General features: G+C 51.6%; 1 protein-coding gene across 1 annotated transcript; it reads left to right on the forward strand.

The window, feature by feature from the left end:
- The first annotated feature begins 138 nt into the window (after window positions 1-138).
- On the forward strand, window positions 139-11,987 carry LRPAP1 (LDL receptor related protein associated protein 1). Its single transcript, XM_083466200.1, has 8 exons — window positions 139-391; window positions 2,178-2,322; window positions 4,084-4,208; window positions 6,001-6,121; window positions 7,116-7,280; window positions 8,539-8,621; window positions 10,150-10,326; window positions 11,242-11,987. Exons 1-8 carry the CDS (start codon window positions 233-235, stop codon window positions 11,305-11,307), a joined length of 1,041 nt encoding a protein of 346 aa, XP_083322326.1. The 5' UTR covers window positions 139-232; the 3' UTR covers window positions 11,308-11,987.
- The last annotated feature ends 5,576 nt before the right edge of the window (window positions 11,988-17,563 follow it).

Below are 17,563 nucleotides of genomic sequence, written 5' to 3' on the forward strand. Positions count from 1 at the left end.
TCTCTCTACCCTTTTCCTATCTCTATGGGTGACGGCAGAAGGAGGACGTCCTTTCCGCCCCGTCTTTCTCCTTCTTAACCAATCAGCAAGCCGCCCGTGTCCGGCTGTTGGGCCGGCCAATCGGGCCGGGCGAGAGAGGGCGCGCGCGTCTTTTTGCGTCGCGCCCGCGCGGTGCATTCCGGGAGGCGTAGTTCTCCTGGCCTGGGCGCTCCTCGGCTTTCCGCTCTCCGCGATGCTCCGGGCGGCGCGGCTCCTCTTGGCGGCGCTGGCCGTGCAGGCGGCGGCGGGAGGCAAGTACTCGCGGGAGGCCAACGAGGAGGCCCAGGCGCCGGCGCCCCCCGCGGAATTCCGCCTGGCCAAGCTGAGCCAGGTGTGGGCGAAGGCGCAGCGGGTGAGTCGGAAAGGGACCCCGGGAAACCCCCCCCGACGTCACGGGATCCCCCCTCGGAAGGGAGCCCCCCCAGGAAATGCGGGGCTCCGACCTCGCCTGGGAAACCTCCAAGGAAGGGGAGGCCAGAAGGGGGGGCGCTGCTTGATGGTTCTTGGGGGGCTCCCTTCTGGGGCGAGGGGTATCCCGTGACGTCGGGCTCTCCTTCTCGGGGGGTTTCCCAGCGGAGATCGTCCTGCTGAGATTCCTGCCCCCGACGTCACGGCATTCCCCCCCGCCCCAGAGCGTCGGAAGGGAGCCCCCCCAGGAACCCCCCTGGAAATGCGGGGCTCCGACCTCGCCTGGGAAACCTCCACGGAAGGGGGGCGCTGCTTGATGGTTCTTGGGGGGCTCCCTTCTGGGGCGAGGGGTATCCCGTGACGTCGGGCTCTCCTTCTCGGGGGGTTTCTCAGCGGAGATCGTCCTGCTGAGATTCCTGCCCCCGACGTCACGGCATTCCCCCCCGCCCCAGAGCGTCGGAAGGGAGCCCCCCCAGGAACCCCCCTGGAAATGCGGGGCTCCGACCTCGCCTGGTAAACCTCCACGGAAGGGGGGCGCTGCTTGATGGTTCTTGGGGGGCTCCCTTCTGGGGCGAGGGGGGATCCCGTGACGTCGGGCTCTCCTTCTCGGGGGGTTTCCCAGCGGAGATCGTCCTGCTGAGATTTCTGCCCCCCCCCGCCCCCGACGTCACGGGATCCCCCCCCCCGCCCCAGAGAGTCGGAAGGGAGCCCCCACCAAGAAGCATCTAGTCCAGCCCCTGGAAATGCGGGGCTCCGACCTCGCCTGGGAAACCTCAAGGAAGGGGAGACCGGCGCCTTCCCGCCGTCGACGGGGCGCGTTGCTTGTGTCTTTCGGGTTCTTCGCTTTTTGTAAGCCGCTCTGGGGTTCGTTGGAATGGAAAGCGGCGCAGGAATGCAAAAGAAATCCGATTTCGTACTCAAAGTTACTCCTCACGTCGAGTCGGAGCCTCCATTCCCGTAACGAACCGTCCCACCCCCTCGGAGGGGCGGCTCCTGCTGGCCTCCATCGGGCCACTTGGCGGCTCCTTGGCGAGGCTCTGGAAGACCCCCGGCGGGGAAAGAGTCGACCCCCCCCCCCGCCTGCTGGGAAGGGTGCTGGGGGAGGGTCTGGCAACATCTCCTGGATCCAGGCGGCTGAGGCCGGACGGGGCGCCCCACTCGATGGCAGATCACTGGGTTAATCTTTAGCCGGATCCCGCCTGGACGGCGCCCGGAGGGGTTAATCTTCAGCCGCCCCACCGGCTGGTGGTCTCTCCAAGGTGCCTGGTCGCCCTCCGATGGACTGGCCTGGGGGTAAGGAGGCGCATTACAAGGGGGGCGAAAATCCAGTCTGAACAGGCGAGCAATGAGTAGGGTCCCTCCGTCGTGGTTTTTTAAAAGCCTGCATCTTTCTCGTCCTTTCAGGGCAGGTCCGGTGTTGGGGGGTGATTTTGGCAAGAGGGGAGAGGGGGCAAGGGGAGAGGGGAGAGGGGGCAAGGGGGCAAGCAGGGAGAGGGGAGAGGGGGCAAGCAGGGAGGCAGCATCAAGGCAGTCTGGCCCCTTCCTCCATCTCCCTGGTCCCCCTCCCACTTGTTCATGCTTTTTCCCACCCAAAGAATGGAGGAGACTCTTCATGGAGCAGATCTTCCCTCTAGGGAAGCTGAACATCACTTGAATTGGATTCTCAGTGCAACTGATTCAGACCCTCCTCTCCCCCCACCTCCTCCCCCAAATGCCTTCTGTTTTTGCAGCTCCACCTCTCTGCTGTTAAATTGGCAGAGCTACACAGCGATCTAAAAATTCAGGAGAAGGATGAGCTGAGCTGGAAGAAACTGAAGGCCGAAGGGCTGGATGAGGATGGCGAGAAGGAAGCCAAGCTAAGGCGCAACCTAAATGGTAAAGAACTGCTCCGTTCTGTAGACCCGGCTTTGGGTCACTGAGGCTTTTTAAAAGAAACCCCAAATAAATAGGAAAACCACCCTTCCCATTAGAAGTCTGCATGCCTTAGCTGTCTAATGCGTTCAGACAGGCTGTGGTGCAGGGATAATTGAGAACACTGTTGGCTACAAACTCACTGATGCATCTGGTGTCAAGAGAGCTAAGAGGCTGTGGGAGCAGCTTTCATTCTTTGCATGGAAGCTCCCCTCTGAGTCACTGCAGAACTTCCTGCAAAGTGTTTTGCAATTTAACTGGCTCCGTGTTCTGCAAAAATTCCTGAGCATGAAAAGCTCTGCTGCAAACAGTGGCTCTTGTGGAGCTGGCTCCAAGCTGCTTCAAGGTCAGCTCTTGCCTGAGCTTCCTTTCTGCTAGGTTTTCCCAGGAGGAGGCAAATGTCCCATTGTCTGTCTTGCTGGCTGCTTCTGGGGACAACAAACTGGCTTCCCAGGCTGCTAGGGGGGCCCATTTGCCTGGGGAGACCTGTTTTGGTGTCAGATGGAAGATACAAGAGCAGGATTTGGGGCAGTCCTGAGTGAGAAGCAGGGCAGTGTTCTGGGTGCAAATATCCTCCACTTTCAAGAAATTGCACTTTTCACTAGAACTGCCACTAGCACCCCCCTTGGTCCCTCAGGATGTTTTGTCCTTTCCTAAGCAGGAAGACCTCTTCCGGATGCCCTAACCATTGGTGCTTGGTGGAAATATGGTCCTAAGACTGCCCTCGTGGTCCTGGGCAGGCAGGCGTTGCTTTGCTGAGTCAGACCAAAGTCCCTTTAATCCAGGATTCTGTCTCCCATAATGGCACATTAGATGCCTGCGGGGGAAATGAACTGCCCCCTGGACAATGACCAGTGGTCCACTAAATTTGGCTTTGCCCGCCTCTGGCAAAGGGAACAAACAGGCCTGGCAGATAAGGGTATCTCAGCATTTTTTGGTCTTGCTTCTGACATACAAAAAAATTGGTGATGGCCTTTAAAATCCAACTCCCACCAAGAGACCTGGTACCCCCAAGTTCATTATCAGTCAGAGAAGCATGAATGGAGGCAGGAGCAAGGAAGGAAGAAAGGCAGATCTTTATTTCTCCGTTGCAACAGAGCCCCTCCCCCCAGAACTTGCAAGGAGGTGAGGACCCAGAACAAAGGTGTGTAGCAACTTTCAAAGGCTTTATAAATTGCCCAGCCCCTTGGCCAAAGACCAGCCCAAAGCACCAAGCACCACAAAAATGGGTTGCACATGTAACTCAGGCCAAGCTGAGAGCTCAGGTTTCTGCAACACATTTGCATGCCTGTCACTCAGAGATTTGAACAATACCAGATCCTTGTTTTTCCTGGCTTGCCAGAGCATCTATTGAAATGCTGCATACACAGGTACAGAATCTGTTGACATAAGATTGGGTCCCATTCCTAACGTTTATTTATTAACAGGGCTTCAGACTTTCAAATATAAAGACTGCTGGCTGTGGAGGAATGGTTTTAACAAGAACTTCACTTCCTTCTGTCTGTTTGGAAGTGGGTCTCACAGTCCAGCTGGAGGCTAAAGATGGCCTCGCTTTTGCTCTCTGAACTGTCTAATAATACACTCAAATAAAGTGTCTATTTTCCCAGAAAACATTTCTTAAATTGTTGAAGGGTGAAGGACCAGGTTTGGGCTTTTTTGGGGGGAGGGTTTCTTGCTATGTGTGTGTTCCTTAAAATTTGTGCAACCCTTCTGTTGCTCCTCCAGTGATTCTGGCCAAGTATGGAATGGATGGGAAGAAAGACGCACAGCTGGGAGACACAAACTACGTCAAAGACAGCCTGGAGAACGACGTGCTCGATGATCCCCGGCTGGAGAAGCTCTGGAACAAGGTCTGTCTTTGAATGGGGGGGGGTGTTCTTGTTGTGTCCACAATGTCAGCAGGTGCGTGGATCTAGCCCCTGATTTGCTAGTCTAATAGGAATGCCAGCAGAGGGGGAAGCAAGCAGCAGTTGGGGGGGCATTGAACCCTAATGCTGTACCTGCAGATTTCCCCCCTGCAAATGCAGAGGCCCCTCCCCCCCCAGAAAGACTCACATCTGATTCTAGAGCTTGGCTGTAGTGATAGATAGATAGATAGAGAGAGAGAGAGAGAGAGAGAGAGAGATAGATATCAAGGGGAACCATCAGTTTTTGGAGCGTTCTGCCCTCCCCTAATTCTGCCCTGTAGATGCCTCATAGCCTAAGTCTTGCAAGGGAAATAGTAACATTGGGAGACGCTGAAAATTTGTAGGACAAAGCAGCAGGACTCAAAGAAATTTTGTGTGCCCCACATTGCAGTCCAACACCTTCCAAAACAGGATATTCCACAAAACGCTGCATCCCTGCCTAGTTGGCAAAGTGTGGGATTACCCTTGATACTGAAAAATCTAGGTGTGAGGCTGCTCAGTCCCCCAGCTGGTCTGGCAGAGACTGCGGGTCCCTGCGGAATAAAGGAAGGATTCCAGCCACCAACCGGAGCAAATAGCTGTAGATCAAGGTTTATTGCGCAACAGGTTCAAAGAGGAATTTTGAACCCCGAGGATGGGGAGACGTGGACTTTTAAAACTTCCCACCATATGCCAGAGTACAGTTCACACAGCATCATTGCTACATCACCGACATGTCACCAAAGGGGAGGGGTAGACGGGGTTACACTAGTTTAACCTTGGCAGACATGTCCACATCAAGAATCACAAAACAGAGAAACCAGTAGGAGAACACTTCAATCTCCCAGGACATTCTATACAAGATCTCAAAGTAGCTGTTTTACTACAAAGGAATTCCAGAAATAGACTGGAAAGAGAAGCTGCTGAATTGCAACTCATTACCAAACTTAAAACCATGGAGAGACCTGGTCTGAACAAAGACATTGGATTCTTATCTCATTATACATGACTAAGCCATTTTTCACCTTCTCACCCCTTGCCTTTTCCTGTAAGACCTATTGCAGTCGTTAAGAGTCGTCAACAGGCTCATCTCAGCTATCTGCCAATCACCCATTCCCACCACCCTTCTGAGTAATACCCCTCCCCACCTTCTCACTATATAGAAGGATCTGGCAACTTCTGTTTCAGTGTATCTGAAGAAGTGTGCATGCACACGAAAGCTCATACCAAGAACTAACTTAGTTGGTCTTTAAGGTGCTACTGGAAGGAATTTTTTAATTTTGACTATGGCAGACCAACACGACTACCTATCTGTAAATGTCCAGAGAAGTCCTTGGTACAAGATTAGCCTAAGCAGACATGGCAGGGCAAGACTCAGGTATAAGATTAGCATAGGAAACACCTCCGAAGTCCCACCACCCAAAGTACAAGAGAACTTCCTTTGCATGTCTGGCCGCTTGGCAAGTCTGGTGATGGGATTAGGCTTTCCTTGGCCAACAATCAGCTCAGCAATTGTCACCTCTGGGAACTTCCTGGAGTCCGTTTTCAAGGGGAAAATAGTTTTGGAATGGAGGAAACTGGCAAAGGAGTTGGTTTTATATTATTTTTAAAGCTAGGTAACTTCCCTGAGCTGTCAAGTTGAAAGGACACATTCAGGCATAATATTTGGAACATCTAACAATTCTAAAGATGTGCCCCCCCCCATAATTTCCGTAACACCCTCCTGCTACTGTTCTTCCTTGGATCTCTCTTCAAGGCCAAAACTTCAGGCAAGTTCACCGAGGAAGAGCTGGACAAGCTGTGGCGGGAGTTCAGGCACCACAAAGAGAAAGTCCAGGACTACAACATCTTGCTGGAGGCCGTCAGTCGGACGGAAGGTATTTGCACCCCTCTTGCCACCCCCTTTTCTGTAAATAATTTTTATTCATTTTTCATTAATAACACTCCAATTGATAGAATATCATATCTTCCCACATCAAAATACAAATAATAAAGCCAATTATACATTCCAAATTATATATTTTAATTAGACTTCCCGTGTTCTGGCTGGTCAAGAGAAATTTTTTTATTTCTTGTTCCTGCTTTTTCTCTCTTGTTTATTCCCAATATCATACTTCCGATCTTAATCCTTTATCTTATCAACCACTGGTGTGAGACTTTCACCTCCTGCCACTCCCTTGACCCCCTTAGGTATTCCCACCCCTCACTTTGGGACAGGGTGGATTTGATTTAAATCAAATTGATTTAAATCATGATTTAAATCGCTAGTCAGTAAGACTTGATTTAAATTATTTTTTTTACGGAAAGACTCATTCTTGTATATTTACAAACAGATGAAGGTTTCATTTTTGGAATAATAAATTTTCAGAGTAGTTTTTACAGTTACATCGAAAATTACTGATTTGAAATACATAGGCAGAGAATTATGAAATTACTGTGAGGTTTAATAAGTTAAGTGTTTATATTTGGACAACTTTTCTGCTGTGCTTTATTGGAAGGAGAAAAATAATCATTTCCTTAATAACAATTTAAACAATTTATTTAACTAAAACGATAACATTATAGCATATGTATGCATGTTTATTAACTGATGTGGTTAAACAATTTTTTAAAAACACACACATACCTTAGACTGAGTTTTAGCACACATGAAAAACTTACATCATTATTTCCTAATGAATAGCCTTTGGACTATAATGTAACTTAAAACAGAAAATTTTTAGAAATATTTTTCCTCCAAAAGCATTTTATTTTAAAAATCCGAATTAAATTTAAAAAATCAGCCGTTCATTTTAATCCTCCCTGCTTTGGGAGCCTTCTCCCACCCGCGGCTTCCTCCGGCTGATGGTGTTTTCCGTTTCGCCCCCCCAGACACCCACAAGAACATGATCTCCGGCCTGGAAGAGGAGGAGGTTTCCCGCAAGCACGACCTGCTCCACCAGAAGCACTCTGAGCTCAAGGAGAAGCTGCACAGCATCAACCAGGGCTTTGAGCGGCTGCGCAGGGTCACCCACCAGGGCTATGACGACTCCAGCGGTAGGTCTCCCCCCCCCCCCCCCACCGCTTGCACCTGCGAGTTATCTGGCTGGGGCGCAGGTGGGTCTTGGCCAGGGGTCAGCAAACTTTTTCAGCAGGGGGGCCAGCCCACTGTCCCTCAGACCTTGTGGGGGGCGGACTATATTTTTTGGGGGGAAATGAACGAATTCCTATGCCCCACAAATAACCCAGAGGTGCATTTTAAATAAAAGCACACATTCTACTCATGTAAAAACACGCTGATTCCTGGACCGTCCCCGGGCCGGATTTAGAATGCAGTTGGGTCGGATCCACTCAGCGTTGCCTTCACAAATTCCACAGCTGTTCTCTTGCCTTGGAGAAAGATCTGCTTTTGACCCCCCCCCCGGCAGCCCTGTGTGATTCCAGGTGATCGTTGGGGGGAACCGCTTGGGCGCCTGTGGGGAGCGGCATTTGTTTTTTTTATATATATAAAATTTTTATTGGTTTTACAGAATTTTAAAGAACAGACAAACACTTAAAAAGACATACAAACACGTATAATTTCATAACATTTTTTTCATAGACCTCTTTTCCGGGACTCCCCCATACCCCCCCTTTCTGCATCCCAATGTCCATAATTTTATAGCAACTCCCAATTGTTCCTTTCCAACCTCTGTCATCTTAGTCTTCTCTATATTCTGACCTTATATCACTGTATCCCTTTATTCCTGAAAACCACAACATTCTAACATTCAACAAGTTTGTAATAGTCCTTAAGGTAGCTTTTAAATTTTCTCCAATCTTCTTCCGCCGTCTCTTTTCCTTGATCACGAATGTGGGGAGCGGCATTTGGGCTGGCAGGGAGGCAGCAGGGAGGGTGGTTGTCAAGGCAACGGGGGAGGGAAGCCAATGTGCCTGGATGCTGTGGCTGGAAGTCGCAGGATGGGGGCTTGCAGGGGGCTGTGGGGCTGCTGTCTTGCTTGGGGGCTGCTTCTCTTTGGGGGCAGCTGGTTGCCCACTGTAGGAGCCAGCATCCTGGACCAGATGGGCCCCCTTTGGCCTGATCCTGATGCAGCCAGCCGCTTTCCTGAGGTTTTCCCTCTCTCACTCTTTGAACAATTGAAATAAGATGGCCAGAACGCCAGGAGCTTCTCAGCTGGAGTTTAATAGAGGGGAGATACTTTCTCTTTTCGTGCACAAGTATTTCCTGGGTGCAGAAGAAATAGCAGTGAAGCCTTTTTGCAATCCAGCTGCCACTGTTCGAGTTTCCACACAGAAATCTCCTTTGTCCCTCCAGAATTTGAGGAGCCCCGAGTGATTGACTTGTGGGATCTGGCAAAATCCACCAATTTCACAGAGAAAGAGCTGGAATCGCTTCGGGTATGTTGGCGTCAACCTCTCTGGTTTGGGGGCTTTTCTGGCCTAATTCTGATCATCCTCTTGGCCGAGACGCAAATGCCTTCTTGCTTTAACATTCGGGGGAGCAGGGGCTCCGGTTGGGTGCCTTGCGCTGCGTTAATCGGGAACGATGGCTGGGATCTGGAGGAGCTGCGTTTCGAAGGGGCCTCAGACTGATTTGTAACAAATGCCTCCGTCTGAAAAATGCTTTGCGTTCCTTGCGGAAAAGATGGTCCTGGTGCTCTCTGTCCCTCCTTGGTTCTCTCTGGGTGGCTGAGGGTTCAAAGGATCATGTGTGTGTGTTTGGGGGGAGTGCTGTGATCCATGAGAGGCAGTCAAGTACAACATTCCTTGCAATGCTAGAGAAGACACGCGAGGGAATGTTTGGTCCAGCCAGTCGAAATTCCTCTTCCTCCTGGCTGGAGAATCCTTCCTTTTGCCTGTGATAGAAGGTGGGCGTGACCTTACCTGTCCAGGTAACAAAAGGACAAGTCACACAGCACACCTCTCTCTTTTTGACTTTCTTCTTCATTTGACCGGCTTCAAGCTAGGACTGCTCTGCTAGCTCTCAGCTAGCAGAAGCACTGGGATTATTCCCCCATATGGGGTAGATCCACATGTACATATTTATAACTAAGTCTGCCTTCAGGAATCCTACTATGAACTGATGTAAGTAAACTTTTGTTGACTTTGAATAAGATGGTGGCATCTTTATTCTTTTGAGGGATTCAAGGGAATTTACCAGGAACGTACATTTCAATCTGAGACAGACTGAATTGTGTAATAGTGAAAGGCTCACACGAGCCTGCAACCAGCTATCTGCTGTGCATGTAAAAAGGGGAATGTAACTCTGCTAAGTAAAGGAACTTGCTAGCACAAGTTAAAGGTAAAGGGACCCCTGACCATTAGGTCCAGTCGTGGCCAACTCTGGGGTTGCAGCGCTCATCTCGCTTTACTGGCCGAGGGAGACGGCGGACAGCTTCTGGGTCATGTGGCCAGCATGACTAAGCCGCTTCTGGCGAACCAGAGCAGCGCACAGAAATGCCGTTTACCTTCCTGCCGGAGCGGTACCTATTTATCTACTTGCACTTTGACGTGCTTTTGAACTGCTAGGATGGCAGGAGCTGGGACTGAGCAACGGGAGCTCACCCCGTCGTTGTGGGGATTTGAACCGCCGACTTTCTGATCGGCAAGTCCTAGGCTCTGTGGTTTAACCCACAGCGCCACCCGCATCACTAGCAAGTTAGGAAGGATATTAATAAACAATATATCCTCTCCTGCCACCCTCAACATTCCCACATGACATGGGTGTGCTCTCCGTCCTTCCTTGGTTCTCTGGGTGGTTGAGGGAGCAAAGGATTGTGTGTGTTTGGGGGGTTGCTGTGACATGGGTGCTGAGGACCTCCTCGAGGGCACGGGACACCGCCATACCCACCTGCGTATTTATCGTAAACCCCTTTGAGCTCTTTCAGCTACTGATAAAAGGAAGCGATATCTCCTGCTTTTCTAGGAAGAGCTGAAACACTTTGAAGCGAAGGTGGAGAAGCACCACCATTACCAGAAGCAGCTGGAGATTTCGCACCAGAAGATGAGGCACATCGAAGGGATGGGCGACGAGGAGCATCTCAGCCGCAACAAGGAGAAGACCGCCATGCTGGAGGAGAAGACCAAGGAGCTGGGCTACAAGGTGCACAGGGGAGCCTCTGGGAGGGGAGGGGGTCCAGGAGCCCCCGTTCTTCACCCCCCCCTGCACATTCATCTGGGGGTGCTCTGTGGTCTCAGGGAGAGGCGGGAAATCTGACCCAGCCTTGTTTGAGGGGAGACAGCGCTGGAGACGGAACGGGGTGTGAGTGCCTTCCTAAGGGATCTTCTTGTCTGCAAATGCGCAGGCGCTGCTGGTCCCAAGGCAATGTCCTTCCAGCACCCCAAGATCCTAAGGACTGCTCCCCCCAGTCCCCCCTCGACACCTTGCTGCTCTTCCTCAGACCCCCTTCCAGAATGGCTTTGGCCTCGCACTGCTTGCATGTGTGTGGGCAGGATTCCTTGGGGCAGCCGTATTCAAAGTAGCAGGAGCAAGCAGCTGTTTGCCCTTTGCTGAGCTGCACCCATATTGGCAAAACCTATTGGTGTTTTGCAACTTTCTGACTAGTTGCAGGACCGTAGCCAGACCTAGCAGAGTAAACGCAGAGTTCATGAAAGCAATTGGCAACTTGGCTGCAGACAGGATGGACGAAGCAGGAACCAGGAATTTGTAGTTAGGGGTTTATTATATACAGTGGACTAGTTACAGGAACAGAAGAGAACACAGATCTTTGACTAGCTCTCTCATACATGACTCACAACTCCTACACTGACACTGAACCACAGAACTCCCAAACTCTCACATTCCAGTCAGTAGGCCATAAATCATCATTCCTGTGAGAGAGCTTGACCAATGAGGGAGCTGTCTCCATGCCTCTGTATCACCAGGCAGACTTACTCCTTCACGTTGCCTTGGCTGTCTGCCAAACCCTAATTGACTCTGTGTGTGAAGCTGCACGTACACAGCTTCCCAACAAACCATTCCTGTACGCTGACATGCACCTGTCTCTTGTCTTCTCAGGTCAAGAAACATCTTCAGGACTTGTCCTCCAGAATTTCCAGAGGCCTTCAGCACAATGAACTTTGAAACTTCCTTGTTCACGTAGGATCTCTGTACAGTGATCAAAATCAGTATATCCCGAGGTTTATATAATTACTTAAGATTCTGGTGCAAATTGTCTTTGGTACAGCCGCCGCCTTCCTAGTTTCTCTCCTAATCCTTCATATCGGTGAATCTTTGAAGACTCTGGGTGTGCAGGCCTCCAAGCACTGCAGAACAGAAGGCTCTGAAGTGAGAGAGAGGGGTGTGGAAGGGAAGGGAGAAGTCACTTAACTGCTAGGAAGCACATTGGCAGGTGGAGAGGTGCTAAAGATTTTCATGCACTGTGTTGATTTCTCCTCCTGAATAAAGGAGCAAAATGTGGAGATAGCCATGAGCCCCTGAGCCTAGAAGAACCGTGATAATGTGTGCCTTTGCTGCGGCACCTGCAAGGACCAAGTTGATGTGTGTGCAAAGTATGCGGTACAAAAGGACCCCAGAGCGACTGGCCAAATAGGCAGAATCCCCCGAGAGCGTTGGGCAGACCTTTTCCTCCAAGAGGGGGGCTGGCCGACTCCTGGGGTAACAGGCTGCCTGTGGGGTGGTTTCCCTTGAGAGCATGTTGGGAACTGGGGGGAGTTGCACTGCTAGGAATGACACTGAGTAGCGGGCACTTTCGTTTAATTCTGTGTTTGTGTTACATTTTGCGAAATAAATGGTCCGACTGAGGTCTTGGTCTTGTAATGATTGCAGGAGCTTCGCTGCGCTGGAGTGCCTGCCGTTTTCTCTGGGCTTTCCATCTCCCAACGGCTGGCAGGATGACACAGTTGGGGGAGACAGGAAGGTGACTTGGGGGGGGGGGTCCTGGCCAGGGTCCCTGGATGGCCCCTCCCAGCAGGAAGCTGTGCTTTGAGGAGACCCCTGTGATGAAAATATTGGATCAAGGCCAGCTCAGTCAGGTACCTTTTAGCCAGACACAGACTGAGCACGGACTCAATATGGGACCCTAGTCCTGGTGTTCTAGCGATTTTTGCATTGATTAATTAATTTGTTTTAGCATCTCTGTGGTTTTGATTACCGTATTTTTCCGTGTATAAGAGGCCCCCGATTTTGGGGGACTGAATTTAAAGCAAATGAGGCTCAAAATTGTTGACCTTTTTTTAGGGGGAATTGCGCACATTCTCCCTAGAGCACACACACCTCTCACAACGGCATGGGGTGGAGTTGTGCGCCCGATAACCAGCTGGCTAGCAGCGCACAGCTTCCCCCCCCCATCTGTGTATAGGATGACCCCAGTTTTTTTACATGCTTTTTGAGTCAAAAAACCTCAACACATGGGAAAATCTGGTAGTTGCTCACTGCTGTGAATACACAGAAGGGTCTGAAATGGCCACAGTCTTGCTGGTGCAACAGAAGCCCATTTCTCCCCCGGTGCAAGGACATTTCTCTCTGCCTCCATCACTTGAATAGCAAAGTGGGCAGGAAGGGGGGGGGCAGACAAAGGCAGGGACGACAGCAGACCCAGCTCCCCAGGGCCTATTTTTCTAGGCCATCCGCCTTGCAATGAATGGGAGCTGCTCGACAGCACCCTCCTTTTGCTTCGTGCAAGCGTGTGTGTGTGAGCTCGTGAAAAAGAGAGTCCGCCCTTCTTCACGCCTCTCCGGGTGGAGATGTTGTGGAAGACAGAAAAAGAAACCGGGCGAGAGGGCATCCTGGGGCACAGCCTTCTTCCCGGCTGCTCCACTGGGCTTCAGTTCTGTTTAGTGTTCTTCAATAATTCAAAACTTAGAGGGGGGAAACCACCGCAGCCTCCCCCTCTTTACCTCTCAAGGCCTGGCTTCTGGCAGCCTTCCTGCTGTTCCTGCGCTGCATTATGAAGCCAGGATTTGTGTGGGCTGCCTTGAGCAATTGTGGCCAGCCTGGCTCTGAGCCACACCTGTTTTCTTCTCTGCTGTCCTCTTGGCTTGGCCATTATTCCCCCCCCCCCCAGTTTAATATATTGTATTTATTTAGGCCATATTTTTAGCCTGGTGTTCAGTCGTATTGATTTCCAAAGCAGAACACAATTGAATTACAATACAGTAGTACCTCAGGTTACATACGCTTCAAGTTACAGACTCCGCTAACCCAGAAATAGTACCTCAGGTTAAGAACTTTGCTTCAGGATGAGAACAGAAATCGTGCTCCGGCGGCGTGGCGGCAGCAGGAGGCCCCATTAGCTAAAGTGGTGCTTCAGGTTAAGAATTTAATTCGTTCTGGAGGTCCGTTCTTAACCTGAAACTGTTCTTAACCTGAGATACCACTTTAGGTAATGGGGCCTCCCGCTGCCGCCACACAATTTGTTCTCATCCTGAAGCAAAGTTCTTAACCTGAGGTACTATTTCTGGGTTAGCAGAGTATGTAACCTGAAGTGTCTGTAACCCGAGGTGCCACTGCAAGATCAAAAGCCAACATTAAGGAATGGATCTACAGTTCATCTTTCCGCCAGCAGGGAACAGCTTTAGCGACAAAGTTAGTTGAATTGCTTGGCCGTTTCTGAGTGGGAAGCAGGTTGCCCTGAAGATGCTGAGCTCTGCAGTCTCCCCCGGTCCTGGCGCAAGGGAGCCCCCACCCCCGCTGTATGACTGGCGCATCCCTTGGCACAGAGAGGGTTGGATGCTTCTCTCAGATGCTGATCCCTGGGCTGAGGCCTGCGATGGGCAGGTGTCCAGTCCAGTTGCATTTCGGGAAAGCTGTTTTGTTGCAAAAAGGACCTCAGAAACAACTGATCTTGAGAGAGGTAAAGGAAGTTTGATTGTGAGGAGGACCAGCTCTATGAGACTGAACTCCAGCTGTGTGGTGGAAAAGGCGAGGGGGGGTGCCCTAATAATATTAATAATAAATAATTTATTATTTATACCCCGCCCATCTGGCTGGTCTACCCCAGCCCTCTGGGAGGCTTCCAACAAAATATTAAAATACCGTAATACATCAAGCATTAGAAGTTTCCCTAAATAGGGCTGCCTTCAGATTTCCACCCCATCTCCATTTGGAGGGCTTTCCTGTCTAGTCTATTGATCCGTCTGCCAATCGGTTTAGGACCCCCTCTTGCATTTTTTATCACCCATGCAAATTGGCACCACCCTGCAAATGGTCATTTGCATTTTCCTCACCTGAAGTGCTTCCCATTTTCAGTTTGGTTTCTCAAAGCCCCCCCCCCCTTGTTCAGACTGCCCCCCCCCCGGACCAGAGTCTGGGCCCAGGAGGGGTTGCCTTGCCTTCTCCATCTGTTCTCCTCCCTCCCCACAAGGGGGATATGGTGGGCGGTACGTGTGCCCTAGTGCTGGGAGAAGAAGAGGAGGGTTTGCTCTCTCTTCAGAAAGCAGCTGCAGGTGGAAGCTGGAGGTGGCTGGGGCCCAGGGGCAGAGTTAGCTGCATGGGCACCCGGAGCAGGGGTTATGCAGTGCACCTGCGGGGGGGGGGGGAGGTGATCTGCCACATGGGGGTGCGGCAATCCACAGCAGTGGCAGGATCCTCCGCAGCTGCAGAGGGGGTGGCACAATTCTCTGCACACAGCGCGATGGTACCAGGTCGGACCACCACTCCCGGGGGCGATGGGGCAAGCCCCCCGTGGGGTGCCTTTTTGTCACCCCCTCAGAGATGGCACCCAGGGCAGACCACCAACCCCCTTTGTCCGCCAGTCCTGGGGCCGCCCTTGATTCAAGGTGAGTCCAGAATCCAAGCCTGCCTGAAGATCCTTTCTGAAATCTGGGCCTGGGGGTGAGAAATATTACCTGCAAAGATCCACTGCCTACTCAGGGAGCCTTGACTGAAAGGGCTGCTTCTGTGATCACCACCCACTCGGTCCTCTCCTCTCGTGAGTTTGGCACAGGGCCGGTTTTCCTGGGTGTGAGCTTCACCCCCACAGAGGAGGCGGCAGTGGTCAAGGCAGCCGGGCTGTGGGAGCTGCTGGCGCTGGCATCCGAGTCCCAGTTGCCTGGGCCCTTGGCAGGATGCGCAGAACATCTTTAATCACACTCTCTGTGCATTTGCAGCCCTGCAATGGCTGCCCAGGGAGCCTCTGGATTCTGGGCTGCCGTTTAATTCTCTCCTCCTGATTTACTGTGCATGGGCTTCCTGTCAGACTTGGTTTGCTGGACTGCCAGAAGGAGATCGCTTGCTTGCAGTGATGGATTGTCCCCCACCCACCGGGTGCTGTATGCCTCTGTGTGTGTGTGTGTGTGTGTGAGAGAGAGAGAGAGAGATGATCTACTGTGCCGCAGGGAAGGCTGCATTTGCTGACAGCTCAGGACCCCAGGGGTGCAGAGTCTGCTGCAGTTGGCCCCGGTCCAACCGGAGGGTTGCTTTGCCTGTGACACATCTCCCTCTTTCCAAGGAAAAAAAGCATAGACAGCGTCCGGCCTGTGAGATTATTCCGCCGTAATTTCTTTACTAAAATACTTGTATACTGCTATGTCATTTTTTAAAAAACCATAGCCCACTCAGCTGCATTTGTAAGAATTTGGTCTTTTAGTGTGGCAGCACCTACACTTGGGAACTCCCTGCCTATTGACATCAGGTGGGCGCCCTCCCTGTCCTTTTCCCCGGCACCTGCTAAAAGCCTCCTCCTGCTGCTGGGCACTTCTGCTCTCTGGGGTGGAAGAGCAGTCACTGCTGCCGCTTCCAGGGACCTGGTGAGGCCAGAGAGAGAGGGGGGGAGGCCAGGTCTCTGCCACAGCACAGCTCTTTTCTTTGTTTGGTAGACCAGAGACAAATGTCCTCCCAGGTGCTTGCTGGGCCCAGAGTTGGATGAGTCCCTGACCCCAGTTTCTGGCGCATTTACCGTCGTGCTTCTCCAATACTGACATAATCCCTGCAAAATGTACCTTTTGCACAGAACTAACCGAACCACATTCAAATATAAAACAAGTGCATTGCTTTATATTTCTTCTGTTCTTCCTCTTCACCGTCTGCCTGAAAGCGAACGTCCTGTTTTTAGCTTGCTGAGAGAATGTCAGGTTTGGTGGGGTAATTTCCCCGCCATCCTATTATCCAAACTTGTGTCCGTTGAATTCTTTGGTCCCTTTCACACACACCCAAAGCCTTTAAGCCGGCCGGTGTTGGAGAGGGAAGTGGCCTCTGTTATCCGCTCAGGGGAGGGGAAATGCTTCAGGGTGACGCAGGCCCCTTTTTTGTCCTCTTCACATGATTTCATCATCTTCGCACGCTAAAGTTAGCAGGAAGGTGTGAGGAGGAAGCCGTGGAACAACTGGGCGCTCCTGGGTTGCCAAACTAGTCAGGGCCGCCCAGGTTGGGTGGCTTGGGGGAAGCTACTCTGCCGAGACCCTCCGATGAATGCCCCATACCATGTCCTGCCTGGTAGGTAAAAGTAAAGGACCCCTGGACGGTTGAGTCCAGTCAAAGGCAACTCTGGCATTGCGGCGCTCATCTCGCTTTCAGGTCGAGGGAGCCGGAGTTTGTCCGCAGATCATGTGGCCAGCAGGACTAAACCTCTACTGACACACGGAGGACTGTGACGAGTGCCAGAGCACACGGAAACGCCTTTTACATTCCCGCCACAGTGGTACCTATTTATCTACTTGCACTGGCGTGCTTTCGAACTGCTAGATTGGCAGGAGCTGGGACAGAGCACTGGGAGCTCACCCCATTGCGGGGATTTGAACCGCCGAACTTCCGATCGGCAAGCCCAAGAGGCTCAGTGGTGTAGACCACAGCACCACCCGCATCCCTGCCTGGATCTGGTTCCCGTCAGAAGGAGGGCACACCCTGCCCACTGGAACAGGCACAAGCCTCCTGCTTCCCAGAGCACAGCTGTATGTGGTTGCTCTCCCACCAGCCGTAGAATCTCCCCATCACTTAAATCCTACTCCACCCCCCTTGACCGCCGACTTTTTGCCATTTTGTGGGGAGCAGGAGTCAGGGGTGCTTCTTCTCCAATTGCGGTGCGGTCTTCCTTTCTGCTGCTGCTGCACCTGCTGAATTAATACCTCCTCCCCCCTCCTCCCCCCTGCGTGTCTCCTGCATTAATGCCCCCCTCCAGTATAATCAATTGATCCATTGATAGGTTACTTGATGGCTCCATTTTAATACAGTGGGTGCCCCCGATTACTTTGGCAGCAGATTTATTTTAAATAAAAAAATCAAAATACAAGTAGCTTATAAAAACTGCAGTTGACAGGCGGCTCCGTGCGAAAGGAGCTGTTTGAGGTGCGTGAGAGAGAAAGGGGAGGCCCTCTTGGAGGAGGAGAAAGGACCCAACAGAAGGCAGGAGGCTGAGTTACCCTTTAGAGTTGTCTTTCTCCTT

The sequence above is a fragment of the Podarcis liolepis genome (assembly GCF_965112155.1).
Source record: "Podarcis liolepis genome assembly, chromosome: 11".
NCBI lineage: Eukaryota > Metazoa > Chordata > Lepidosauria > Squamata > Lacertidae > Podarcis > Podarcis liolepis.